This window comes from Peromyscus californicus, unplaced genomic scaffold, assembly GCF_007827085.1.
Source record: "Peromyscus californicus insignis strain IS unplaced genomic scaffold, ASM782708v3 Scaffold_22__1_contigs__length_63687245, whole genome shotgun sequence".
Taxonomy (NCBI): Eukaryota; Metazoa; Chordata; class Mammalia; order Rodentia; family Cricetidae; genus Peromyscus; species Peromyscus californicus.
Genome location: NW_026294525.1, coordinates 8614600 through 8642181, shown reverse-complemented (window position 1 = coordinate 8642181; position 27582 = coordinate 8614600). Strand labels below are relative to the sequence as shown.

Genomic DNA, 27582 nt, shown 5'->3' with positions numbered 1-27582 from the left:
TTGTATTTTTATTTGTTTAGCTTGCTCCTTTTCATTATAAATCTTTATCAGCGTTAACACTAATAACCACACGACAGAGTTTATACTAGGCTGTTTTGAGATTTCCTCTGCTAATGGAATTAATCCAAAACTCTTCACTTTAGCCTCAGACTTTTTGGACAAGGACAAAAAGCAGCCACTTTCTTCACCAAATATCACAAGAATGATCTCTAAGCAACATATTAAAATTCTTCTCCCCTAAAACCTCTTGAACCAGCCCCCCCCACAGTTCAAATCACTCATAGCATCACTGTCCTCCATGTTCCTACTAGGATGACCCATTAAGCAGCACTTAAATCATTCAACTGCTTTTCTAATCCACAGTCCCCAGGTCCACATTCCTTCAAACAAAAGCATGGTCAGGCCCATCAAAGCAATACCCCACTCTTGGTACCAACTTCTATCTCAGGGTTTCTATTGCTGTGAAGAGACACCATGACCATGGCAATTCTTATAAAGAAAACATTTAATTAGGGCTGGCTTATACTTTCAGAGGCTTTGGTCCATTATCATCATGGTACAACATGGTGGCATGCAGGCAGATATAGTGCTGGAGAAGTAGCTGAGAATCCAACATCTTGACTCATAGGAAGTGGTCTTACTGGGCGTGGTTTGAGCATATATAAAACCTCAAAGCCCACCTCCACAATGACACACTTTTTCCAACAAGGCCATACCTACTCTAACAAAGCCACACCTCCTAATAAAACTACTCCCTTTGGGGGCCTTTTTTTTTTTTTTTCCCAAACCACAACTAGTATTCTGTTTCATGCACTATTATCACTTTTTTTCTGTTTTATTGATACCCACTCACTAACTTTCTAACTAATATGTTTAGTTTAGTTTAATCGAAAACTTAAATCTTTAAAATTAATTTACATTATATTAAGGAATGTCTTTAGGCTTTTTTTTTTTTTTTTTTGGATTTTTAAGACAGGGTTTCTCTGTGTAACTTTGGAGCCTGTCCTGGAACTCACAGAGATCCACCTGCCTCTGCCTCCCAAGTGCTGGGATTAAAGGCGTGCACCACCACCGCCCAGCTTGGAATGTCTTTAGGCTTTACAGAAATAGCTATTTAAGAGTGCTTGCTGCTCTTGCAGAGGATGTGGGTTTGATACCCAGTAATCACATCAGGCAAACTCACAACCATCTATATAACTCCAACTCTAGGGGATCTAGTGTGGTACCTGTACATACACACACACCTAGGCATGCATACATACACCTAAAATAATAAAATGTAAGAAATGTTAGAAAAAGACCTGTCTTTGTGTTTTCCCCTGAGGCTCACAGCACTCTTAGTGGTTTTATACTTCATGATTCCATTTTCTAGTATTTAACCCTATACAGACTTCCAAGTGCTGTGCTTTAGATGTAGGTCTAGGTCTCCAAAGCTTTACTGTTGAAATGTAAATACCCATCCTGAGGTGTTAGGAGGGTGGTGTTCAGAGGTGCAGCCTCTGGGAGGTGATTAGGGTTAGATGAGATCATTAGTGTGGAGCCTGTGGCTGAGGAATAGCCACAGGTGCATGTGTACCCCCATACTTGATGAGTGTGACACTGCATGTACTGGAAACTGTGGTGCTCTGGCCTCAGATCTTCAGAACTAGGAGCCAGAATCTGGCCTGCCTCAGTCATTTCTTTATGGTAAAGTGTGCTGACAAGTCAATAAATGAATTTTAGGGTTTATCAATCTTTTCCACTGTGGCCAGTGAATGCAGATCAGAGTTATTAGTTGTGCTGCCCAGCTTCCTCCGCCCTCAGTTATTCCTGTTCCACTTGATCCTTGTTTACACCTTGTTCATGGCTCTGGTGTTTGCCAGTCTCCTAGGGGCTCTGCAATTCCCTTGTCATGTAGACAGACTCACAACTTCCTATCTTTTATGAGGTCTTGGGTACCAAGTCTAGCTTTAAACTTGATATGTAGCTGAGGATGACCTTAAATCTTCTAATCCTCTTGTCTCTACCTACAGGCATTTACCACTACCCCCCCCCCCCCCCATGCCCTTTTTGAGACATGATCACTCTACATAGCTTTGGCAGTCCTGGGATTCACTGTATAGACCAGGCTGGCCTCGAACCTACAGAGATCCACCTGCTACTGCCTCCTGAACATCCCATTTATCTATTTATTTATTATTTGTTGTTTTTTTGAGACAGGGTTTCACGTGTAACCCTTGGCTGTCCTGGAACTCACTCTGTAGACCAGACTGACTCACAGAAATCTGCCTGCCTCTGCCTCTGAGTGCTGGGATTAAAGGTGTGTGCCACCATCACCCAGCAATTTTTTTTATTTATTTTTGAGACCTGGTTTCACTATGTAGCCCATACTGGCCTTGAACTCATGATCCTACCTCAGCCCCTGAATGTTGGGGTTACAAGCAAGTAGTACCATGCCAAGTTTGCCTGGCTCTATCTTTTTCCCTTGGGCCTTTTCTTTGGTTATTATCTTATGCTCATGTTGCCCTGACCCTGGGTGGCTCCTGGTTGTGCTGTTTACTGAAGATCTCATCTTGGACATCTGTTGTCCCATGCAGCTGCTCAAGGCAGGGCTGGAGCATTTGTTGGAACTTGGCTATAAATTGTTTTGGGGGAGATGGGAGATGGGTAGATCAAGCCAGGGACTGGTCTGTCTTTGGCCTGAGGAGGTCTTTTCTTATTCTCCTGTGGGACACCCACCAGTAGTGCTGTTCCTGCCGGGAGGTAGCTGCTGCCCCTGTTGACAGTTGGTAGAGCACTGGTGTTGCTTATTGGCAGTCTGTGTAGGCTCTGCCTGAGACAGTTCTGCATGGTGGACCTGGTGTCAGGCCATCTCTGGGTCTTTTTTCCTCCTCCACACACAGTTAATTAGTTACCTTACTTATGTTTTGAGACTGGCTCTCTTTGTAGTCCCAGACTCGTGATCCTCCTGCCTCAGCATCCTGAGTGCTGGGATTACAGACTGGAGCTGCCATGCTTGGCTGGAAGCCACTTTTAGAAGTCACTGTCTCTGTGGTATCCCTTAGTGGCCCAGGAGTTTCTGCCTCAGTTAGTGAGTGCCTGCTTGTCGAAATTTCCTTTTTCGGAAGAAAAGGATCCTTTCTGAAAAGGTTTTAAACTGTGGGTTTGTGGTTCTGCAGTCCCACCTCACACTCAAGAGTTCTGAGATCTGAGTTAGCAGATTGCAAGGCTATTTCCCAGCACACAAAAAAGCTACTCCCTGGCACAGTAGGTGTGGGGTTGGGGCAGGTGCCCCATGTTGGGCTGGGCCCTGTGTCTTTTTTTTTTTTTTTTTGCTTTATCCCACTTCCTGGAAGCAGAAGGAGGTAGTGGTTTTTTGTTTTATTTTTTAATTAGTGTCTCTGTGTAGATCAAGGTAGCCTGCCTCTGCCTCCCAAGTGCTGGGATTAAAGGCATGACCTTCCAAGCCCTGTGGTTGTTTATCTATAGTGGGAAGCGGGAAGGCCTGGCTGACTTAGGTACCCACCAGTGGCCCCTGCCATCAGCTGGACTTCCTGGCTCCCTGGGAGTTGGGATTGTCTGCTGTAGGTAGAGCCCTAGAAGTTAGTGAGAAAATGTTTGGTCACTTCACCTAGCCTACAACTGCAAGGTTTTTGAGGTGCCAAGACTGTGTCATGTTCTATTTTGGTCTCTGATAGCGTGGAGGAAAATGTCACTGTCCTGTCCCCAAGGGTGTGAAACCTGCCTTCCAGATCAGCCACTGGCCTTTGGCAGGAGTTTCCCCTTGCTCAGTCAGTGCTGGAGGGCAAGTTCCTCAGGGCCTGATTGACATGCAGGTGTTAGAGCTGCTGGCCTAGCTGTGATCTAGGGTAGGGGACACCAGGGAAAGTTAGGCAGGCGGTGTGCAGCCAGTCAACAGGGGCCTCCAGCTTGCTTCACCTCCAGTGGCCAGTGGTAAGTCCAGAGGTAAGTCCTGAGGTGGGAGGTAAGTCCAGAGGTGGCCTTTTCCGCTGAACCTTTGGGTATGTGCTGTCGCAGAGCTTCCATGGGGCTACTGAGTGGATTTGACTGGATGTAAGATTATTCTAATTCCAGCTGACTCCAAAATCAGTCTTCACTCCCTTTTTTGGGCAATACTGGGGTTCGAAGTTAGGGCCTGGATTATAAGGTGGCAAGCACTCTGCCCTTGAGCTGTATTGCCAATCCCCCCCTCTTTTTTAAACAAAAACTTTGAGACAGGGGTCTCACTGAGTTGCCTGAGACAACCCCCAGGCTTGTGATCTCCCTACCTTAGCCTCCACTGCAGTTGGTTTTACAAGTCTGTGCTGACAGGCCTGGCTATCAGCCACACATTTTAAAGCAGATGTTTTGTGTGGAAAAACTCCCTACTCCTCGACTGGCCTGCAGATAGCACACCAAGCCACCGGACCAGAACTGACACAGAAGTGACAAGGGCAGTCAGTACCCACCGAGGCATCGTTATTGTTCCCTGGGCTCCCTCCTCTCACCTGGCCAGCCGTGGATGTGCTGCTTTCCATTCTGAAGTGAAAGCCAGCCAACATTTCTTCCTGTTGACTCTTAGAGGAGGCAGTGTGGGCCAATGGTGATGCCATGGGCCTTGGCATTCTTAATAATGTGAGAGAGGGTTGAGGGGCTCACAGGGGAGCAAGGGGGGGGTCTGAAAGGGCTTGGAGACAAGGGTCCACTGTGCCTAAGTTCTTTTGAAAGGTGATAATGTAAAGGGAGCCTGGAAGGAAGTGAGGGGGTAACCCGCATCTAACAGGGAAGAAAGAGCCTTGCAGGACTCTGCCTATTTGAGACCAAAGGGGTCAGTGTGGTGGGAGCAGCCTGCTCAATCCCGTGTAGCTGGGTGCAGGAGAGATGGCATTAGCCTGAGGCTAGGTCCCAGAGGTGACTAATGACTGTGGAGCTATTGGGGGATCAAGAGGATGTGGAAATTAAGAAGCTGGGCACAGTGGCACTTGGCAAGCTCAGGCAGGAGGATTGCCCTGAGTTCCAGGTCAGTCTGAACTGAAAGGAGTGAGTCTCAGAAACAAACCCAAACCCCAAAAGTCTGATGGGTTTGCTTTTGTGCAGAGTGGCTTGTCTTTCAGGTCCCTAAAGCTGGTGACAGTTTTGCTGCCAGGATGCAGTGGGAAGTGGCTATGTTTGGGGCAGAGAGCATGGCAATTCCAAGTTACATCCATGCTCTGTAGTTTCACGTCTCTAAGAATGGGGGAGAGTGTGTGCTCCTTGGGGAACAATGAGGATTAAGTGATCATGTTCACAAGTCTCGAAGGGCGTGCCCCAGGTGTGTCATTTTGAGATAGTCTCCTGTCACCCAGACTGGCATTGAACTTGCTATATAGCCAAGGTTGATCCTGAACATCTGACCCTCTTGTTTCCACTTGCCCAGTTCTAGAATTACAGTTGTATGTCACTACTCTTGTTTATACTGTGCTGGGCATTACTGAAACCAGGGCTTTGAGCATGATAGTTAAGCACTCTACAACTGAGCAACATCCCTAGATTCCTTCTTTTCTAACTAGGATCCTGTGTACCATTTCCCACCACAGATCTTTTTTTGGGGTGGGGGTGGGGGTGGGTGGGTACTGAGGACAAACCTAGGCTATCACACATTGATGGAAATGCTCTACCACTGAGCTTTAATCCAGCTCCATTGCACCCTTCTTTCCTCCTTGAAGTTAGGAGTAAAGCAAGAGAGCATCCAGATCTTTACTGTCTGGGATGAGAACACAATCCTAGTTACAGGTGAATGCATTGATTTACCTAGACACAGGAAACCGACATGGAATAGGGCTGAGGACTCAACACTATCCTGCAGCCTGTATGGTGGAGTTGAGCTGGGCAAACCCACGTTCTGGGCAGTTCCTGGTGGCTTTGTGTCTTGGAGGGCTGGTGTCATTTGTTATAGTGAAAATTGTGAGAATCAGAGTCCTAGCTCCTGTGCTACTGGGCAGTTCAGATTTACTTGGCCACTCTGTGGTGGTAGCTGCTAGTGCTTGGATTTAGATAGTTGAGGGTTGAGGAGGCTCAGCTGCTGTCCTGTCCTGAGGAGAAAAACAGGAAGAAGCTGTCTGTCTGTCTCTGTGGTCTGGTGTCTTTGTGTGTGTGTGTGTGTGTGTGTGTGTGTGTGTGTGTGTGTGTGTGTGTTTTGGGTATGAAGTGTGTCCCTTCTCCCTTCCCCCCAATGGCTTATGTTTTTGAAACCTTGGTCTCTAGTGGTAGATGAAGTCACTGAGAGGTGGCTGGTTTATCAGGATGCTGTGGAACAATCTTTGTACACTGTAAATATGTATTGCTCTCATTGTTAATAGAAAGCTGATTGGCCAATGGCTAGGCAGGATTTTCAGGGCAAAGAGAATGTTGGGAAGAAGGGTGGAGTCAGAGAAGTTTCCAGCCAGATGGAGAGAAAGCAGGACATGCAGGAGAGGTAAAAGCCATGAATCTCAGGGTAGCACATTGATTAATGGAAATGGGTTAATTTGAGTTGTAAGAGCTAGTTAGTAATAAGCCTGAGCTGTTGGCTGAGCATTTATAATTCATATTAAGTTTCTAAGTGGTAACTTGGGAACAGCTGCTGGGACATAGAAACTCTGCCTACATCAGGGCTTTGACTTCATCAAGGGTTTAATTCACAGATACACTCATAATTTCATAGAATGATTGGGAGAGGATAGGAACTTTCAGAGGTGGTGCCTAGTTGGAGGAAGTATACCATTAGGGACACATCTTTGGAGGCCATCCTCCCGGGCCTGTGTGTCCTACTCTCCCCACTTCCCCTCCCTGTGTTTTGTGGATGCCATGAGGTGAGTGAGTAGTTTCTCCCGTCACATATTCCTGTTGCTGTGATGTTTGGTCTCAGCTTAGGCCATAGCATTGGGACAGCTGACCATGTACTGAGACCTTAGAAACCAAGAGCCAAAGTAGATCTTCCCTCTAAAATTATCTCTCACATGTTTGTCACAGTCATGCACAGGCTGTCTAGCATTGTATGTGCATCTTTGTGCCGTGTCTCAGTGCCCCTGGAGTTCTAACTGGAGGCTTAGATTCTTCAGCATACTGGTGGGTGTGGCCCAGGACAAGGGTCTGCCCTTCCCTTCCCTCCTCAGCCCCTTGCCGGTGTCATGTGGCAGTTGTGTGTGTGTGTGTGTGTGTGTGTGTGAGTGTGAACGTGAACTCAGTTCTTAAGCAATCTGAAACCTTCTGTTAAATCACAGCTCTCAAGTGCTGTTCCTCATCTAGGTTCCTCCCTATTCGTGACCTTTTGGGTTTGCTTGGTTTGTGGACAAGGAAGTTGGGGTTCAGAGAGTAAATGAATTCTACCCGCCTACAGGCTGGAGTGCAGGGACAGGATTCGAGCCCAGGTTTGTGTGGTCTTCACTGTGATCATGGTTCTTTTTCAGAGGTTCCTCTCTCTCATCCTGCCTCTGCTATAACTCACTATGACATGGTTCAAAGACATTATTGGGCCCTGGCTGCCTGCCAGCCCTGGTTCCTTAGCCTCTGAAATGGACTTAGGTGTCATGGTTGATTTAGGGGTTGAGTCTGGATCCTTCCTTACCCTATTGATTCCTGCTTCTAGATCCTGTGTAGCTCTAAAGCAGACTAATGCCTGACACTCCCATGATCACCCTCTCTTTCTTTGAGCAGGCTTCCTATCTTGATCCACAGTCTTGTGGTTGGTTAGAATAGGAAGTGAAGTACTTCCTATATGATCCTGAGCCCTGCTGTGTCAAACTCATGTGCTTCCCAGTGTCACTGTCTGGTCAGGGGTGAATCACCCTGCCAGGCCAGATTTTGTCTCTTCAGGTACACAGCCCACAAGGTCCACTTGGGACAGTGTCTCTTCCTGATCTCTCAGAGACCTGGTCTGGCTTTTGAGGCCAGTGTGCTGCATGTGTGAGCTGAGACGTGATAAGGTATGGTGAACAGGTGACAGCCCTCACACTCTATTGGAGGATTCGGGTACATACCTCCAAAGCAGAATCACATTTGGAAGTTGAGGTTGGAAAGTTTCCATGAGTCAGACCTGTGCTCACTGTGGATTAAGAAAAGCACCCTAGCTAGCACTGTATGTGTGTCTTGCTGTGTGGATCACCAACATTTTTTTTTTAAATTACAGTTTCATTATGTGCTTGTTAATTTTATGACCGATTCTGTCATACCTGCTTTGTGTGCTGATAATTATAAGCCAGTGATTAAATATTTACCAGCTACATGACTGTCAACTGTCATCTCAAGACTCATAGGAGCTGGGAGCTAGGAGGATACCCAAATGTGAACGAGGAAGAGACCAAGTTCACAGGAAAGAGACCCACTAAGTTTCTAAGGGATTTTTCATTAAGGGATTGGCATACAAACAGCTTGACTATAGAAGTATTCGTGTGCACATACTAGTTACCCTGTTGTGTTTGTGTGTGCGCAGGTATGCAGATGGAAAGGTCAAGGGAGAAACTCGGGTGTCCTTGCCTTCCCTCTTTTTGGTTTCTTGAGACCGTTCACTCTGTAGACCAGGCTGGCCTCGAACTCACAGAGATCCACCTGCCTCTGCCTCCCAAGTACTGGAATTAAAGGTGTGCACCACCATGGCCCGGCTTCCCTCTAGTTTTGACAAGGTTCTTGTGTTTCTCTGTTGTGTATACTAGGCCTCTATCTCCTGGAGAGGTGTTGACACTTGCACTAGGTGCTTCTGGGACTTTTTTTTCCCTAAGAATCTGTGTGGGGTCGTCCTGCAATGATCCTACCATCAGAGTTTCAGAGCATACTCAAGCCTTGTCTTTGGATCCTTCTTGCTCCTGGGCAGGCATGTGGAATTGGCTCAAGTGCCACCTGGGTAGATTCGCTGCCCTTGGCTGCCTGGCCACCATTGGGTAAGTTTGGTGGGTGGCACTTGCCAGAGTAGTAGGAGCATTTTCCTGTCTTTGCCTTTCTTGACAGTCTGTAGATTGGCAACATCTTTGAGGATATTCTGGAATTTAAACCAAATGAGGTTAAAGTGGAACCTCATAGCCACTTGAGGCACAGGTGGCTTGAGACTGCTAGGCAAGTTCAGGAGAGTACTGTTGCTCTCAGACTGAACTGTGCTCAGTTTTTCTAGTGAAGTATGCACTTCGCCCATGTGCTTGTTAACCAGTCCTGTGGAAGGTGTTTCCAACACCACATTCACTTTTAAATCAGAGATAGCTCATCAAAGTCATGTGTGTGCTGTCTGCCCTTCTCCAAGTTACTGATGGCTGTGTGTATGTAGTCCATCTAAAGGAAGGGGCCTGAGTGAGTCTGAGAGCAGGAGAGAGGATGCATTCTCTGCTCAGAGTTCTACTAGCTTAGACCCCAATAACCAGGCCAGAGGGAAGGAACTCTGCCGGGGTGAGGAGTCTGTTGTGTAGTTTGGCAGCTCTAGGCCAGGACACATGAAGCCTGCTCTTTAGCACCATGTGCTCTGGGCTTAGTGTTGCTCCCAGGGTTTCCTCCGAGGACACTCTGAGAAGTTGCCTTCCTCCGAGGTCCCCATGAGTTTTGACATACACAGGAAAGGGAGTTATATTGGGCGTGCCTATAAAAGGGTGACTTTAATGGTGTGTTATTGACTAAAATGGTACTGTGCATGGCTGGCTATGAGGTAAAACAGGAACTTGGAAGTATCTGTGTCACATCTGTCATCTTAATGGCGTGTGTTTGTGTGTGTGTGTGTGTGTGTGCGCGCGCGTGCGTGCGTGTGTGCGTGCGCGTGCATGGGTGCGTACATATGTGAGACAAAGTTGAACTCAAAGTTTTAGAGAGCTTTTCAGTGTTGTCATTGAAACTAAATATTTTCTGGAAAATTTAAAATACATTAAAAATTTAGACTAACTGAGACAGTTGACCCTAGTGATATAGCTCTTATTCTTGGGGCTCAGCTAACCTGGGTTTGTTCCTGGCTTAGCCACTTCATAGCTAGGTGGCACTGGAGGAATTCAGGCTTTTCCTGAGTCTTGGTGCTTTGCTTCCTAAGCTGAGGAATTGAAAGATGGAGCCAGAGCTGGGGTGGGTGTCACTTAGGGTTGGTGCTGGGAGAACGAGCCTTGTACTGAGACACACAGCCCAGTGGCCTGGTGTCCTCCTCTCCCTCCTGTTCCCTGGTACTGAGGACTGGAGGGAGGGCCTCATGGATGCTAGTATGGAACAGGCTCTATCCTTAACTGTCTCCTCAGGCCCCCCCCTCCTTCCTTCCTAATGGTTTTGTAAGTAGTAGTTCCCTGGAACTGAAGTGCAGGCGACCTTCAGGTGGTTGTGGCAGAACTTAACTGAAGAGAGCAGTTTTGTATCCCAGAACCGTCCTCTTTGTAATGGAGCAATTTGTGTTGAGTTCCTGACTTTATCTCCCATGTGCTGGGATTAACAGGGCATGTACTTCCATTCCTGGTTTACATACGGTACTTGGGATGGAACTCAGGGCCTTTGGATTAGTTACTTTTTGTTGCTGTGACCAAGGCAACTTACAGAAGAGTTTATTTCCGCTTAGGTTCTAGAGGGATACTCTGTAATGGTGGAAGAAGATGGCAGTAGATGGCTTGAGCAAGAGACATTCCATCTACAGACATTCCATCTACAGGCAGGGAGCTCAGAACAAACTGGAAGCTGGGTGTGGCTGTGAACTCTGAAAGCCTGTCCCCCAGTGACATGTTTCCTTCAGCAGGGCTCCACCTCCTAATGTTTCATTACCCACCCAAGAGCACCACTATCTAGGGATCATATCTTCAAGTGCATGTGCCTGTGGGGCACATTTTTCATTCAAACCCCTGCAGCACACCACACAGTATGCTAGGTAAGCACTGTAGCAGCTGAGTGATGACCTTAGCCGAGTCTGTCTTTTTTCTCTGTACAAGAAATAAATACCGACTATGTTGGAAAAAGGGGTTGTGGATTATTTGTGTCCCTGCTGGCTAGGGTTGCGGAGGCAGGAGTTATAGTCTAGAGAACATGTGTCAGGTCACAGATACTGCGAAGCCGTGCTAAGGACCCCACTCACATGCCATTGCTTAACAGTGCCACTGTGGCATGGGGTTTCTAGAGTTGGGGCTTTTCAGAGGTGAGTGAGCCTATAAACTAGTTTTTACAATGAGATGGGAAATTGGGGATTTGGCTTGCTTTTCTTAAACTTTTTCTTCCTTTTCTTTTTGAACTGATATCTTGCTCTTTAGCCCTGACTAGCCTCAAAATTGTGGCGATACCCTTGCTTCCACTTCCCGACGACTGAGATTGTAGGTGTGCACTACCCACTTCAGGCACTGTTGCTGATTTTCAAAACCAAGGTTTCTCTAGGTAGTTTAGTGCCCAGAGGGGCAGTTCTACTTCCAATGAGGTGGGGCAGCGGGCAGGTTCCGGGCTGTGTTTTCAGTGGACCATCTGCATCCCTGGCCTTTCTGTTTCTCCCTGCCCCACCTTCTCACTGCCCATTGAAGTCCCTCAAATGAGATGGAACTCAGCGAGGAGCCCGTGACTGTGAGTAAACAGTAGAGGAGTTGTGAGCATGGCCCCTGGACTTCACTCCTGTCTGGATGCACGCACTGCTGAAGCGGTCTGTGCATTACTCAGGTGTGATGGAGACCTCGGTGAACATAGCTGATGGCCGTGTCCTCAGAACTTGGGCTTCAGGCTAATGGACTGTCCGCCCTGCCTGCCTTTTCTTAGTCTGCACTTGTGTGAACTTGGTAAAGGGTGGACTTCTGGGGGCCTCTCAGCTTATGGTGCCTTTCTTGTTTAGCAGTGAACTGTTGCTGTGGGGTGGAATTTTAATTTTGGCTATCCATATTTGTTTCAAATAGAATTTTTTTCTAAAAGATAAATTTTCACACCAGTTTGTCCCTCAGAGATATAACTGCACACTTTAGTCTCCAGTGCCCTCATTCCCAGGTACTTTTGATAACAACCATGCTGATTTTTCAACTTTTTACAGATTCCACTGTAAGAATGGTTGCAGCCTCAGATATTGGGATAAAAACCTGAAAGATCAAAGACACAGGGGAGCAGGCACAGTCACTTCCTACCTCTACCGTTCCTCAGTCCAAAAGGGCCAAGAGCCTCTCTCTGGCCCGCCTTACTATTTTCTGTCTCCAGTCCTCCAAATCTCTATGGTTAATTTAGGTCAGCTAGTGGCTGGCTCTGCCCTCTGACTGCAAGCAAGCTTTATTTGTCAGAACACAGTCAATTTATCACACAATAATTTATATTCATTTAAGTTTAAAATTTTAAATGTGACTTGGACTGTTTGTTTTTTGCTTTCTTTTTCTTTTTGTTCTTGAGGCAAGGACTCACCATAGCCCTGACTCTCCTGGAACTCTTACTGTTCCAGGCTGGCTTCAAACTCAACAGAGATCTGCCTCCCGAGCACTGGGATTAAAGGCATGGACCACTATGCGTGGCCTGAAACGGACTCTTAGCTAGTCCAGGCGAGACCAGGCTTCACTCTGTAGCCAATTTTGTCCTTAACTATTGCTCCTCCTTCCTTGGCTGCCTGGGTGTGCATCACTGCACCATCACACTTGTCTTCAAACATGCAGCCCTCCTTATTAAACGCAGCACTGCTTGAAAAGTGCTGTCATGTATTTCTACCAGTCTCAGGCTAACTATTTTTTTTTAAGGGAATAGAAGTTTTTATAACAAAGAAAGTAACACATCAAGGCATTTAAAAATACACTGGTGGAAACATGAGAAAGCTATAGGTCTCTAATAGCATGTTTAGCCCCTTGGTGGAGATAAGGTTCTGTCAAGTAGATACATTCCAAAGGTTTTTATCTGCTTATCTCAGGATGTTAGTTCTGACACAGTGGTGTGCAAGGAATGGCTCCTTAGGGGTGCTAAAGATAGCCCAAGATAAGTTTTAATTAGGTTCCGGGCACTGAGGTTTCAGTCAGTCAGTAAGACTTTGCAGACATAGCTTCTTTTCACAAATTCTCCTTCACAGTAGACAGATTATTTTCTGAATCTACGCAATCCCCCAGTTGACAGAGATGAACTGGTAAACTCTGTACGTAGGAAATCATTGCTCTGTATTCCTTTCTTCTCCATCTTGAGATAACATCTAATTTTTCTGTCTCTATGAACTATAAAGTAGTTTTAAAGTAATAGTACCAGGTCACATTATCTACATGTTAGCTCACTTTCACTCTACTGCAGAACTAGTCTCCTGTGAGTTTCATGGAATGTTATTTCAGTTGAGCGACAGTGCACAGGTGCCAGGCCTGTTGGATTGTTTTAAGCAGCTGTAATGTTCTGGATTGTTTTAAGCAGCTGTAATGTTCGCTGAATTAGACCTTCTCAAGTGCTAACAGCCTGCAGATCGTTTGGTTTCAGTTCAGAAGACACTGTGACCATTTCTGTGCTCCTAAGTGGTGTGACTAAGCTGAGCTAGCACATGTTCCCAGGAGCTGTGGGTTAAATTTGATGGCTGAGGACATCTGCATGGGGAGGGCTGCCGCCTGTGAACCCTTAAATCAACTCCAAAGAAACTGTTCAAAGACTTGAGTAGGTAATAGGATCTGCCCTCCCTATTTACATCACCACTTCCATTTTGATAAATTTGTACGAAATACAAAAAAGCATGCCGTTCAGAAAGCAGCCTTTCCTCTCTGACTTCTGTGTAGTTCACTTCCCCCTTTTTATTTCTCTGCCTGGATTTCTTTAGATTTGATTCTCACTGCTGACTTCTTTTCTGTGGTACCCATAGGTACTTCAGTCATTGGGCTGTGAGGAGCAGTAATGATGGCAGGCTACGGTTTTCCATGAACTGCCTGCCAGCTTGGAAAAACTAATCACAGCTCCCAAATGAGAGATTAGCATTTTCTCTGTAACTCACCATAATAAAAATGTACTAATATCCTGCAAATTACTAGCTAAAAGTTTTAAGGAAAGTTTGTGTGCTGTGACCTTTACTTTCAAGTATAATCAAGACTGCTTACTTCAGGACAGGCGTGGCTGTCCCCGCCTGTGGCTTCCCACCTGCTGCTGACCTCTTAGTCTTCCAGCTTTGGCTCAGTTGCTCTCCCCTTTCCTTCCCCTCCATCCCTGAAGCCGCTACTGCTTGTCTGTCAGGGCTCAGGGTAATTTCTCAGCCTGATGGAGCTGTGCCATATTCTTAGTGGTCCACTGGCGTGTCCTCACCGACTGTTTCCATCAGAGCTTGTCTTGTGCATATGTTCATTTATTTTCCTTCCTTCCTGCCGGAATAGGCCGGAAGAGGCCCTCCATGGGGCCTGGGACTCTTGTCATTCTATACCTTGTTGCCTTTCTTATTGAATACTTAGGAAACCCCCGTGGCTGGGCCTCTGTAACCCCAGCACTGGGGTATAGGGAATACATAGACAGAAGGATACACTATGAAACAAATTACCACAACACCCCCCCCCCCCCCCCCCCCCCCCCCCCCCCCCCCCCCCCCCCCCCCCCCCCAGCCAGAGGAAGAAGAAACAGGCTTTATTGATGATTTTCTCTGGGCCAGCAAGCGTGCTTGAGTGATTTTTCTCATGCATGATCCTCATGGCTCTGGAGGTAACTAATCTGTTTGTTGAGTAATCACTGCTTTAAAGCCTGACGTCACCCCAAAGGCCTGGCACTTAAGTAACCAGTTTTTCAGGTTTGTAGTAGCTTAGTGGCCACAAATTCCCAGGACACTCTGTCACCTGCCAGATGTTTACACACCCTTGCTTTTGGGCAGGGGCTCCGACTGGACCCCAGGCCCAAGGTTAAGTGAGTTGCTTGCCCATGACGCTAGGAGTGCCACCTAGCAGTAAGTTCTAGTCAGGGAGGGCACGGACAGTCCTAGTGGCTTTGGGGCAGCCTTTGCCCTGGTGCCTGGGAATGGGAAACCCTAGGCACGTCTCTGGGTACTTCTGTGAGGCACTATTCACAGGGTCACCTATGATCAACTGGAAACAGTGGGAGCTGTCTCACACCCGAACCCCTACTCTACCTCTGGGTAGGCTTATCCTGGCAAGTCTGATCTAGCCCTCCTTCCCTCCTTTCATCAGAACTGTTGAAAGTTAACCAGGGTTTTCTTTGTGTGTGTGTCTCCCCCCCACCCCCCAACAGGGGTACTCTGTGTAACAGTCCTGGCTGTCCTGGATCTCACTCTGTAGACCAAATTGGTCTCGAACTCACAGAGATCTGCCTGCCTCTGCCTCCCAAGTGCTGGGATTAAAGGTGTGCACCACCACTGCCCTGCGTGTTGAAGCACATTCTCAAGAAACTTCTTACCCACTCTCTCCCTTTTCTCTTTTTTACCCTTGCTGAGGAAATGAACCCCAGTTTATAAAATGGGCAAAGCATTCTCCTAGGAAAGAGTAGAAGATTAGCATAATTACTTGGGGCAGAACCAAAAAACCCCAAGATTTTGTTCCAGGTGTTGAGGTTGTGACAGCAGACAGTCAGAGTGGGTTCTGCAGAGCTCTATAGCGTCGTAGCTCATCAGCCTGCAAGTAGACCTTGTCTCACTGTGAGGCTGACAACAGCTCTTAGCAGAGCTGCGAGTCAGTTTGGGTCCAGACTGTAGTCTGTCAGAAGCAGGCCTGCTTTAACACTTTATAGCCAGTTTTAATAATAATAAAAAACTTGAGGTGGGAGTGGAGCTCAATTGGTGGCGTGTTTGCCTAATATGCAACTAGGGCCTGGATTTGTCCCCTGACCACGTTAAGTCTAGGTGTGGTGGTGCAAGTCAGTGATCTCAGCACTTAGGAGATGGAGACAGGGGCGTCAGAAGTTCCACCAAAAAAAAAAAAAAAGAAAAAAGAAAAAAAAAGTAAAAAAGCTTCAGAGTTAAAGACAATCCCTTGGAAGAACTGGAGAGATAGCATAGCAGTTAAGAGCCCTGACTGCTGTTCTAGGGGATGACCTAGCTAGGTTTGATTCCTAGCACCCCATGGCAGCTCCCAAAAGTTGTAACTCCAGTTCCAGAGGAATTGACATCCTCTTCTGGCCTCCTTGGACACATTGCACATATGTGATGTACAGATATGCATGTTGGCAAAACACCCATACATATAAAATAATAATTCAAAACAAAACGCAACAGTCTTTTGGGTCTTCAGCACTCTGGGGTGACTGGACTGGTCCCATCTCACACAGTGTGACTCAAGTAGTTGCTCTAATGAATTAATGTTCTTAGAATAAGGATGGATTTGAGCATTCTGAGGTTCTCCTAGCCAGGTGGCACTTGGTGGATTCTCTCCTGGCCACTTTTCAAAATGTTTGCCACATTTGACTTGGTATTTTTAGTTAATGAAAGTGCCTTCTTATATATAGTAGTTGAAGCAAATATGGCTAGAATTTCCAACTGGAGAGAAATTGTCAGATCAATGACATTGACAAATTGTCTTTCTTCCTTTCCAGCTACACATGGGAAGCTGTTGATTCCAAAAATAATGCTGTTTATAAAATCAGTGTTTGTGGAAATGTGGATCTTCCCGGGTGTGGGCCGACAAGTGCTGTTTGTATGTGTGACTTAAAGACAAAAACTTTTCGATCAGTGGGTAAGTAAAGCTCCATTACGTAAACATACTACATGGCTATAACAGTGTACACAACTGTATGGTTTATATATAATATAGATTGTTAATATAGTGTCTAATAGTAGACATTTTCTAAAAGATTATTTTGTCTGTGTGTTTGCCTGTGGGTCCAGGTACCTGCTGGGCCAGAAGAGATGTAAGATCACCTGGAGCTGGAGTTAAGGTGGTTGTGAGTCCCCAGGCATGCATGGGTGCTGGGAACTGAACTTAGTTGCCCAGGTTGTCCTGGAACTCTCTTTGTAGACCAGCCTGGCCTCAAAGTTACAGAGATCCACCTTTCTCTGCCTCTGCTGGGATTAAAATCATGTGCCACCACTGCCCAGATTTTTTTTTCTTTTTAAATTAAAGACAGGTGTTCTCAGGCTGGAGCGATGGTTCAGAGATTAAGAGCACTGGCTACTGGCTGCTCTTCCAGAGGTTCTGAGTTCAATTCCCGGTAACCACATGGTGACTCATAGCCATCTACAGTGAGATCTGGTGCCTTCACACACACACACACACACACACACACACACACACACACATATACACACATACATATACACACATACATATATAACGCGCTATATATATAATGTATATATTTTATATATATATAAATATATTTTATATATATAATGAATAAATAAATTTTTTTAAAAAGTGGTGTTCTCCCTGTGTAGGCTTGAACTTTGTGTAACCTGCTGGCCATGCTTTCATAGAAAGCCTCCATCTCTTCCACACCCAGGTGAATTTTATAATAGTTAAAAATGGTAAATTTAATTTAGGGTTGGAGAGATGCTCAGTGGTTAAGAACACAATTGTTCCAGAGGACCGGTGTTGTCGTCCCCCCCCCCCCCAGCATCCATGTTGGATGATAGCTCACAACTGTATCAGCTTCAGGGGTTGTGATACCCTGACTTCCACTGGCTACCACATACAGGAGATACACACACACACAGAATGAAGGTTAATTGCCTTTAGAGGGGCTGAGGAATGGGGACACACTCACGTGTGTGGTGCATCTTTTCGGTCCTCCAGTCCACGCGCTAGCTTTTCAGGAAGGTCTGCCGGTCCACGTGGCGTGGCTAGTGTCTTTAGTCCACCGGTCCGCGCAGTGCAGCTAGTCTTTTCAAAAAGGCCTGCCGTTCCGTGCTATGCGGCTAGTCTCTTTAGTTCTCAGGTCCGCGGTGCCGCTTGTCTTTTCGGTACGCCGGTCCGCGCAGCGCGGCTAGTCTCTTTAGTTCACCGGTCCGCGGAACGCGGCTAGTCTCTTTAGTCCACCGTTCCCAGAACGCGGCTAGTCTCTTTGGTCCACCGGTCCACACAGCGCGGCTGGTCTCTTTGGTCCACCGGTCCGCGGAACGCGGCTAGTCTCTTTGGTCCACCGGTCCACACAGCGCGGCTGGTCTCTTTAGTCCACCGGTCCCCCGGTCCACACAGCGCGGCTGGTCTCTTTAGTCCACCGGTCTGCAAAACGCGGCTAGTCTTTTTGGTCCACCGGTCCGCGGCGCGGCTAGTCTCTTTGGTCCACCGGTCCACGCAGCGCGCCTAGTCTCTTTGGTCCACCGGCCCACGCAGCGCGCCTGGTCTCTTTGGTCCACCGGTCCACGCAGCGCGACTGGTCTCTTTGGTTCACCGGTCCGCGCAGCGCGGCTAGTCTTTTTGGTCCACCGGTCCACCTGTCCGCGGCGCGGCTTGTCTCTTTAGTCCACCGGTCCCCGGTCCGCGCAGCGCGGCTAGTCTCTTTAGTCCACCGATCCGCGGAACGCGGCTAGTCTCTTTAGTCCACCGGTCCCCCCGGTCCGTGCAGCGCGGCTGGTCTCTTTAGTCCACCGGTCCGCGCAACGCGGCTGGTCTCTTTAGTCCACCGGTCCGCGCAGCGTGGCTAGTCTCTTTAGTTCACCGGTCCGCGGAACGCGGCTAGTGTCTTTAGTCCACCGGTCCCCCCGGTCCGTGCAGCGCGGCTGGTCTCTTTAGTCCACCGGTCCCCCGGTCCGCGCAGCGCGGCTGGTCTCTTTAGTCCACCGGTCTGCGCAGCGTGGCTAGTCTCTTTAGTCCACCGGTCCGCGGAACGCGGCTAGTGTCTTTAGTCCACCGGTCCGCGGAACGCGGCTAGTGTCTTTAGTCCACCGGTCCCCCGGTCCGCGCAGCGCGGCTGGTCTCTTTAGTCCACCGGTCCCCCGGTCCGCGCAGCGCGGCTAGTCTCTTTAGTCCACCGGTCCGCGGAACGCGGCTGGTCTCTTTAGTCCACCGGTCCCGCGGCTAATATTTTTGGCCCGTTGGTCTGCGCAGGGTGGCTAGTCTTTGTGGTCCGTTGGTCCGCGCAGCACGGCTTGTCTTTTCAGTCTGCCGGTCGCTCAGCGCGGCTAGTTTTTTGATCCATTGGTCCGCTCTGCGCGGCTTGTCTTTTCAGTCTGCCGGTCTGCGCGCTAGTCTCGCTAGTCTCTTCGGTCTGCACGGCACGTCTTGTCTCGCCGGTCCGCAGCGCTGCTAGTCTCTTAGGTCCAGCCTGGTCCCTCGCGGCTCGGCTCTGCCCAGTTCCCTCTCCGCGCTGCTGCCTGCGGCTCAGTTCGTCCCCTTGTTAGAGTCGGCAGAACACCCCAGAAAACAAAGACTGCTGATGTACGCAGTCTGCAGAAGAACGTTGTTTGGTCCAGCATTCAGGGGTCTGCCAGGAAGCCCGCAGCTCCTTTTATAGGCCGCCAGGAGGGGTTGGGGGAATGAGGTCATCCTGAACGTGATTGGCTAAGCAAGCAACACTTAAATTTGATTGGCTCTGCCATCTTTGGACACGTCAGAGCAAGTCGGGGCAGGCTTGGGTTATGTCTTAAGGCGGGGTGGGATTGTGGGGTATACCCTTTCCTGATTGGCCAGCCTGTAGCCCCTCCTGGCCCAAGGGCTGGTCACTGGGAGGCTGGTATTGGACGATGAGGCCTTTCCTGGGACCCATCCCAGAGCCAGGACCCGGTGGGCTGCGGGGCTTAGGAGTGGCCGCGGCTGTTGGCGCTGCCACTAGGCGTCGCACTCACTCGGGACCGGAGAGGCCTGAGACACCCGGGAACAAGTCAGGAAGGGCGTGAATCTAGTGGCGCCAGCAGGGCGGGCTGGGCGGCCATGGAGTGGAGCCGGCTGGGGCAGGGTTGGCCGCCCTGTGGGGCTGGGGGTCCTCCCTGCCCTACGCCTCTCTGCCCTACACAACGCAGCCAGTGCCAAAGGGTGCCGAAGAACAACGTGTCAATTCCTGTCAGTTCCCGACAGCTGCCCGGCCCCGCAGGGGAGCGGGTGGCAGGCCTGGCTCTGGGGCAGCTCCGTGGCTACTCAGCGAGACCCCTCGCCTTACAACGGCTCTAGGCCCTGTGCCCCTGTCTTAGTTTCTTTTTCTTTCTTTTTTCTTTGCATCATACTTTTTGAATATTTGAATTTTCATTCTCTATATATATCATTTTGAATTTCATAAAATTCCAACCTCATAAAATCATGTATAAAAGTTCCAAATTTTTCTTTTTTTTAATTTAATTTTTTTTTCATTTTATATACCAACCACAGTTCCCCCTCCCTCCCCTTCTCCCGCTTCCCCCACCCCCTCCACTCCTCAGATAGGGTAAGGCCTTCCTTGGGGAGTCAACAAAGTGTGGCATACTAAGTTTAGGCAGGTCCAAACCTCTTACCCCCCTGCATCAAGGCTGAGCAAGGTATCCCACCATAAGGAATGGGTTCCAAAAAAAGCCAGTTCATTCACCAAGGATAAACCCTGGTCTCACTGCCAGGGGCCCAACAAACAGATCAAGCCACACATAAATGTCACCCACATTCAGAGGGCCTAGTTCATTTCCATGCAGGTTCCCCAACCATCAGTCCAGAGTCCGTGAGCTCCCACTAAGTCGGATCTGCTCTCTGGTTTTTCCGACCCACCCTTGCTTCTATAGTCCCTCCTCCCTTTCTCAACTGGACTCGAGGAGCTTGGCCCAGTGCTTAGCTGTGGATCTCTGCATCTGCTTCCATCAGTTACTGGATGAAGTTCTATGATGACAATTAGGGTAGTCACTCATTAGAGTATAGGGGAAGGCTAGTTCAGGCACCCTCTCCACTATTGCTAGGAGTGTTAGCTGGGGTCATCCCTGTGGATTCCTGGGGATTTCCCTAGTACCAGGTTTCTCCCTAACCCCATAATGGCTCCCTCTATCAAAATACTTCTTTCTAAGCTGGGCAATGGTGGCACACACCTTTAATCCCAGCACTCGGGAGGCAGAGGTAGGCAGATCTCTGAGTTTGAGGCCAGCCTGGTCTACAGAGCGAGTTCCAGGACAGGCTCCAAAAGCTACACAGAGAAACTCTTTCTGGTGTTGGGGGAAGAATACCTCTTTCTATTGCCCCCCCTTCTCCGTCCCTCCCTCAACTTGGCCATCCTGATCCCTGTTCCTCCCCCTCCCCCTCCCTCTATTCCCCCCTTCCAGTTTACCATAGAGATCTTATCTATTTCCCCCCCTTTTCTTTTTCCTATTTCCCCTTCTATGTGTGCCCCTCTTAGGGTCCTCCTTGTTACCTAGCTTCTCTGGGGTTGTAGATTATAGTCTGATTATCCATTGCTTTCCATCTAGTATCCACTTATGAGTCATGAGTACATACCATGTTTGTCTTTTTGGGTCTGGGTTACCTCACTCAGGATGATTTTTTTTTTTTCTAGTTCCATCCATTTGCCTGCAAATTTTATGTCATTCATTGTGGGTTGTTCTTTTTTTTTTTTTTTAACCGTTGAGTGTGAAATGTACCTACCACATTTTCTTTATTCATTCTTCGGTTGAGGGGCATCTAGGTTGTTTCCAGATTCTGGCTGTTACGAATAATGCTGCTGTGAACATAGTTGAGCAAGTGTCCTTGTGGTATGATTGAGCATCTTTTGGGTATATGCCCAAGAGTGGTATCATTGGGTCTTGAGATAGATTGATTCCCAATTTTCTAAGAAAGTGCCATATATTGATTTCCAAAGTGGCTGCACAAGTTTGCACTCCCTCCAGCAGTGGAGGAGTGTTCCTGTTACTCTACATCCTCTCCAACATAAGCTGTCATCAGTGTTTTTGATCTTAGCCATTCTGACAGGTGTAAGATGGTATCTCAGATTCATTTTGATTTGCATTTCCCTGATGGGTAAGGATGTTTAGCAATTCCTTAAATGTCTTTCTTGGCCATTTGAGATTCTTCTATTGAGAGTTCTCTGTTTAGATCTGTACCCCATTTTTAAAATTGGATTATTTGGTATTTTGATGTATAGTTTCTTGAATTCTTCATATGTTTTGGAGATCAGCCCTTTGTCAGATGTGGGGTTGGTGAAGATCTTTTCCTATTCTGTAGGCTGTCATTTTGTCTTATTGACCATGTCCTTTGCCTTACAGAACAGTTTTTAGTTTCAGGAGGTCCCTAGTGTGAGATTTCTCTAAATCTTTGTGTAGGCACTTAGTGCTATGAACTTTCTTTACTCTTAGTACTACTTTCATAGTGTCCCATAAGTTTGGGTGTGTTGTGCATTCATTTTCATTGAATTCTAGAAGTCTTTCATATCTTTATTTCTTCCTTGACCCAGTGGTGATTCAGTTGAGCCAACAAAGCCAAAATCTCCTAATAATGCCACCCCCTATGAGTTCATGGGGGCCAATTACATTCATGGGGGCCAACTACCACAGTCCCTCTGTGCTGCGAGTTCCGCAGGGTACCTGCTTGGTGATAGGCAGTCCTGTCTGTCCTGTTCCACATTAAGAGTGAGGAGGGATAGATAAATGTTGGCGCTTTAGCAGGTGGGTGGAGAGTATTAAATTCTACCCCAACTGTGTCCCTTAATACCCCTCTGCTCTGCCCCACCTCACCTCTCAAAGTTTGGCTGGATTTCGTGCTCAACGGATTGGTTAGTTTTTCTGCTCATGGATTGGTTGGTTTTTGTGCTGAGTTGGTCAGAGGCAGAGTGTGTTTCTTTGGCTCTGGTTTCAGGGCCAAAGTGTGTTTCTTTCACTCTGTTCTCAGGGTCAGGGTGTGTTTCTTTGGCTGGCCCTTTTACCCTACACCTCTTGGCCTGGAGCCTGATGATGCTGGTGGTCTTCCAAGGCTCTTCCACAACATTGAAAGTGTTTATGTAAATTGCCCACTGAGCTGGTCAGGAAAGACTTGGGGAAAGACCAGAAAATTTTAGCCAGAAACTGGTGTGTTGGTTCAAACTTTGAAGGTCTTACAGTTAATTTTAGGCCCATTTAAGCAAAACACAATTAAAAAAAAAAGTTTTCTGGTGATAATTAATTCAATCCTGTGTGCATAACAAAGCTTAAGACATGACTACATTGAAACTCTTGTAAAGTGCAAGTGGCATCTTCCATAAAGATGAGTTAATCTATATATTAAGGAAGCAGTCTCAAGGTAAATAATGCTGAGGATAAGGGTCTGGGGAGCTGGTGTGGCCTGGCCATACAGATAGTACAGAAGTCATCAAACTATTAACCACCTCTGTTCCCAGCCTTCTGGGCCGGAAGCCAGGGTATCTCTCTCCATTTGAAGAGAGAATCCTGCATGTTTAACACTCCTGATTTGCCTAGTGCTTATCTGTAAGCAGAAGACCTTATATGCCATATGTGTGTTCACTGTATGTTCATCCTCACCCTCTCCAAATAGGTGATTCACTTTTGAGAAGTTCATCCAGATCCCTCCTGGAATTCAACACCACCACGGACTGCCGGCCTTCAGATTCACAGCACAAAACCCAGACCAGTATTACATTTCTGTGTGGGAAGACCCTGGTGAGTGGGGCCCTCTGCGAGCTTCTTGTTATGAATATTCTCCCTTTCTGGCATGCTTGTTAGAGAAGTCCTGATACTGGAGAAATAAATGGCCAAAATTAACACACAGACACCAGTTCACATTCATATCACACCACCATCCAGAACCACTAAGTAAGCAAATCTTAAACATGGTTAGAATTGAAGTGAAACTTGAGGTAGAATGAATATTAATTTTGGATCAACCCACTACTGCTCATTGTACACACTGAGATCTTAAAATCTCTGTGGCAGCATAAACTGTGGAGGTAATGTTGCAGAGTAAGCTAGCTGCTGACTTACTTCTGTTTATTGCTCTTAAGGGTTTGATATTCACTGTATGAAAAACAGGGTTTGAAGGTGAACCTAGGGCTTTGCACATGGCTTGGGGAGGTAGAAGTTAATTATTGATGTGCAGGGTTACATAGGGTAAACTGATCTGAGTCATCCCTGGCTGCCAGAAGGGGCTGCCTGGGGCAGGGGCTATGAGTCTGCACAGGCTCAGATACTATGGGCTCCTTAGGGGCCTCCTCACAGGATGTATGAGATCATACTTTCTGGCTTTGATTTTGCTGATTTTTGGTTAGAGAACATTGGGCTCTTGAGAGGAAGCCGGATAACTTCCCATGAGTTTACTCTGCTTGGGAAAGTGGGGCAGCTGGGCAGTCAGTAGACAGGATGTCTGGAGACTCTCCTCTCCCAACTTTTCCATTTGGGGGGAGGTTCTTGGTAACCTTGTTGATGTAAAGCAATTACACGTCTTCATGTTACACCCTTAGTTTCACTGGATTTTACAGTATTCTAAGTTTAAAAACTTGTGTTATCAAGTGGTATGGTGACTTTTTTTTTTTTTTTTTAAATAGGGAACTCCCGAATTTGTAACTGCCACACGCTGTGTGCATTACTTTGAATGGAGGACTACTGCAGCCTGCAAGAAAGACATATTTAAAGCTAATAAAGAGGTAATGGGTCCAAGACTATTTGGTTTTGAAATCCACTCTGGAGACCTTGAGAGACAGAAAGGGTGTGGATTCGAATGGGAGAGGAGGTGGGGAAGAATTTGGAGAGTTGGGAGAGGGGAACCATGATCCAAACATTCCATGAAAAAAATTTTTTTCAATAAAAGAAAAAAACTTCATAGAAGGTTGTACCGAGGGCAGTGGGAGATTTCAAATACTTACTGCAGTCTCTTGGGGTGAAAGCCTATTTTTGTGGATGTCGGGGTCCATTTGCACAGAGATGCTCTGAGATTTAATTGTTAAAACTGTCTGCCAGGCTGGCTTCTGTTGGTGCACACTCTATGTGTAGTCAGGCCTGCGTTGAGGTTTTGCCCTGCACCTCTGGGGCCCTGGGGTCTGACCGCTTCATCTTCCCCTGCGCCTGTTCCCTACCCATGGTGATCTCACTTTGATGATTCTTTTTCTGCCAGTTTTTATCGCCAGAGTTTCATGTAGCCCAGGCTGGCCCCAGACTTGGTATGTGGCTGAGGAGAACCTTAAACTTGTAATCCTTCTGCCTTCATGGGGTGGTTAAACATGACTGTCTGCTTGACAGATTTAGAATTCCCATGGAAATGAACCTGCTGGCTATGTCTTGGGGGTTTCTAGATTGAATTAACTGAGGTGGGGAAGCAGATCCTAAATGTGGGTGGGAGCATTTGTTTCTTGCGCTTGGTGGACTGAGCACCAGTACCTGTCTTTCTTTGCCTCCTTGTTGTGGATGGGATGTGACAGTGGCCGCACACTCCTCTTCTCTACAGCCGTGAGCTGAGAGCCAGATGAAACCCTCCCTCCTTAGGCTGCCTCCAAGATGAGGAAAGTAACTAAACCACTGTACCTCCTGAGTGCTGGGACTGCAGATGGGTGGGAGCCACTGCACCTGGCTGTGTTCTCATTGTTGGAGCTATCTCCTCAGCCAGCGGGTGGCTGGCCCAAATGGTGCCTTTTAGACTAATGCTTAATCCAGTAGGTTCTGGTAGAGGTTTTAAGACAGTTTTCAAGCATTCTGTCTCCGAATCCCCTATCCTAGCACCTTGGGAGACATAAAAATTGCAGAGCCTGGCTAGAGTTCGGAAGGGGAGGTGAATAGGGCACAAAACACCACCTACGTGTTAACTCAGTGGGAAGCCTGAAAACTGTCTCCTCCCAGGCTGCATGGTGACTGATGTATGCATTAGCATGCCTCCATTACTCTGCACAGTGTGGTAATAGGTAGGATAAGAGGTAGGGATGATCCCCAGCAGACCCCTCCGATGTTCTGGCCACGCTCCAGTTCTGGGGAGCATTGCTAGGGTGTCTTCTCTGCCTTGATGGAGTGATGGCTAGCGTCCCTGACGGGAGCCTGCAGAGCCTCTTGAACAGAACCCCCTAAGGCTTCTGGGGACAGGTTTCCCCCCAGCCTGACCCCTGCCTGCCTTCCATTCCACTCATTGCTACCTTGTTCCTTTGCCACGGGTTTCCTTTCACCTGGCTGGAGGGCTGCTGCTGGTCTCCACCCTCACAGCCAATAGCTCGTGGCCCTCTGAGTGAATGCTGCTGTGTTCCCTTGCTTGTGTGGTGACACTGGTTTGTGGGTGTGGGTTTGCTGTTCTTTCTGGCTCTTTAAAGCGGTCTGGAGTTCCTTCTACAGCCTTCTGAGCGCGGGATGTCAGCACCTTGGTTGCTTTTGACTGCAACCCAGTTAGGCAACCTTCTTGCTATTTCTTCTAGGGGAATGTGGTGTTCAGCTGGAGTTCCCCTCTGCCTGTTCCTTCCAGTCACAGGATCCTCCACCCGACCCCTTTATCAGAGAGTCCTGGCTTAGAGAAGCAGGGCGGGTATAATAGACTGCTTAAGGTTATCTTTGGCTAGAGTTTGCCACTCTAAAGTGAAGTAGAAGAGTGTGGGGTTTGATAGGATCTCTTAGCTCTTTCTGAAATCTCTGAAGTCAAGTCTAGGGAAAAGATCAGTGGACAGAACTTTCCTGCAGGTTTGAGAGCTGGGTGTTATGCAGTTAACTGTTGTACCATCCCCTGCCATCTAAGAGATACAATTTTAGGAAGTTTTCTTACAGGGAATGTGCTTTGAAATGACTGTAGAGAATGTGAATTTTAAGACCATTTCATTGGGCAGTGTAATAGTCTGCTGTCTGTTGCTGTGATAAATACCATGACTAGTAGCAGCTTGGGGAGGAAAGAGTTATTATTTTGGGATACATTCTTTTCGTGCAGTTTCCAATAAAATTTTACCAGTAGCTACTCCCTTGGCCTTTTCACTCCTGGGTACATCTTTAGACTTGCATGTTTTTGTTTATGTAAGAGTCAAACTCTGGCCGGGCGGTGGTGGCGCACACCTTTAATCCCAGCACTCGGGAGGCAGAGCCAGGCGGATCTCTGTGAGTTCGAGGCCAGCCTGGACTACCAAGTGAGTTCCAGGAAAGGCGCAAAGCTACACAGAGAAACCCTGTCTCGAAAAACAAAAAACAAAAAACAAAAAAAAAAAAAAAAAAAAAAAGAGTCAAACTCTGAAGGACAGGATTTTGCTGACAATAGTGGACCCCTTGATATTTGATTATAAAATAGTCATTAGCTCCCAGAGATGAGAGAATGGTGGTCAATGAGACTGGAATAAGGATACCTCAAGCCTCTGTCTGAGGGTTTCTCTTGCTGTGAAGAGACACCTTCCACCTTTATGTGGGTTCCAGTGATGAAAGACAGGTCTCCAGCCAGGCTTGTGTGGTAAGCCCCTTCCCCTGACTGAACCTTCACACTAGAACCACCTCTGCATTTAGAGTCAGAAGACGGTGAGGTTTCCAGGATGCCCCCCGGGTGGGGGGTGGGGGGAGGAGCAGCAGGAAACAGGTTCCTCTGGACAGGCATCAAAGGGAAAGGGGAATGAAGGGCTTCAGGCTATGGTCATTTATCACAGGCCTAAGAAATGAGCTTCAGTTCTGGCAATAGGCAAACTCACTGGGCAGGTATGGCTTTGGTGGGGTGAGGGGCAGGCACCGGATACAACAGTGCTAGGAAGAGGAGACCAAGGACAGGGGCAGTTGAGGAAGTTTTCTCCTGAGTTGCAGAGACGGGAAGGTAGCTGAGGGGGATTCAGCAATGAGGAGAGGCACTTGTAAGGCTGTGGATTTTGTAGCATACTGAAGGAAGTGGTCCTGGACTGGTGAAAGATGAGTGATGGTAGGTGAGAGGAGGTAGTTACGGACACACAGCCTTAAGAAGGGACAAAAACCTTAGAAATGGTATGGAAGACGGAACTGGTTTTTGAGACAAA

The 27582-nt window shown here is 47.6% G+C and overlaps 1 protein-coding gene across 1 annotated transcript in view; it reads left to right on the top strand.

Annotated features, from left to right (window-relative positions):
- Igf2r (insulin like growth factor 2 receptor) overlaps nucleotides 1-27582 on the top strand; it is a 98098-nt gene that overhangs the window by 8002 nt on the left and 62514 nt on the right. The window contains exons 2-4 of the mRNA XM_052750850.1: nucleotides 16366-16505; nucleotides 23178-23302; nucleotides 24184-24282. Of these exons, the coding sequence (XP_052606810.1) occupies nucleotides 16366-16505; nucleotides 23178-23302; nucleotides 24184-24282 (364 nt within the window). The remainder of the gene's footprint in view (nucleotides 1-16365; nucleotides 16506-23177; nucleotides 23303-24183; nucleotides 24283-27582) is intronic.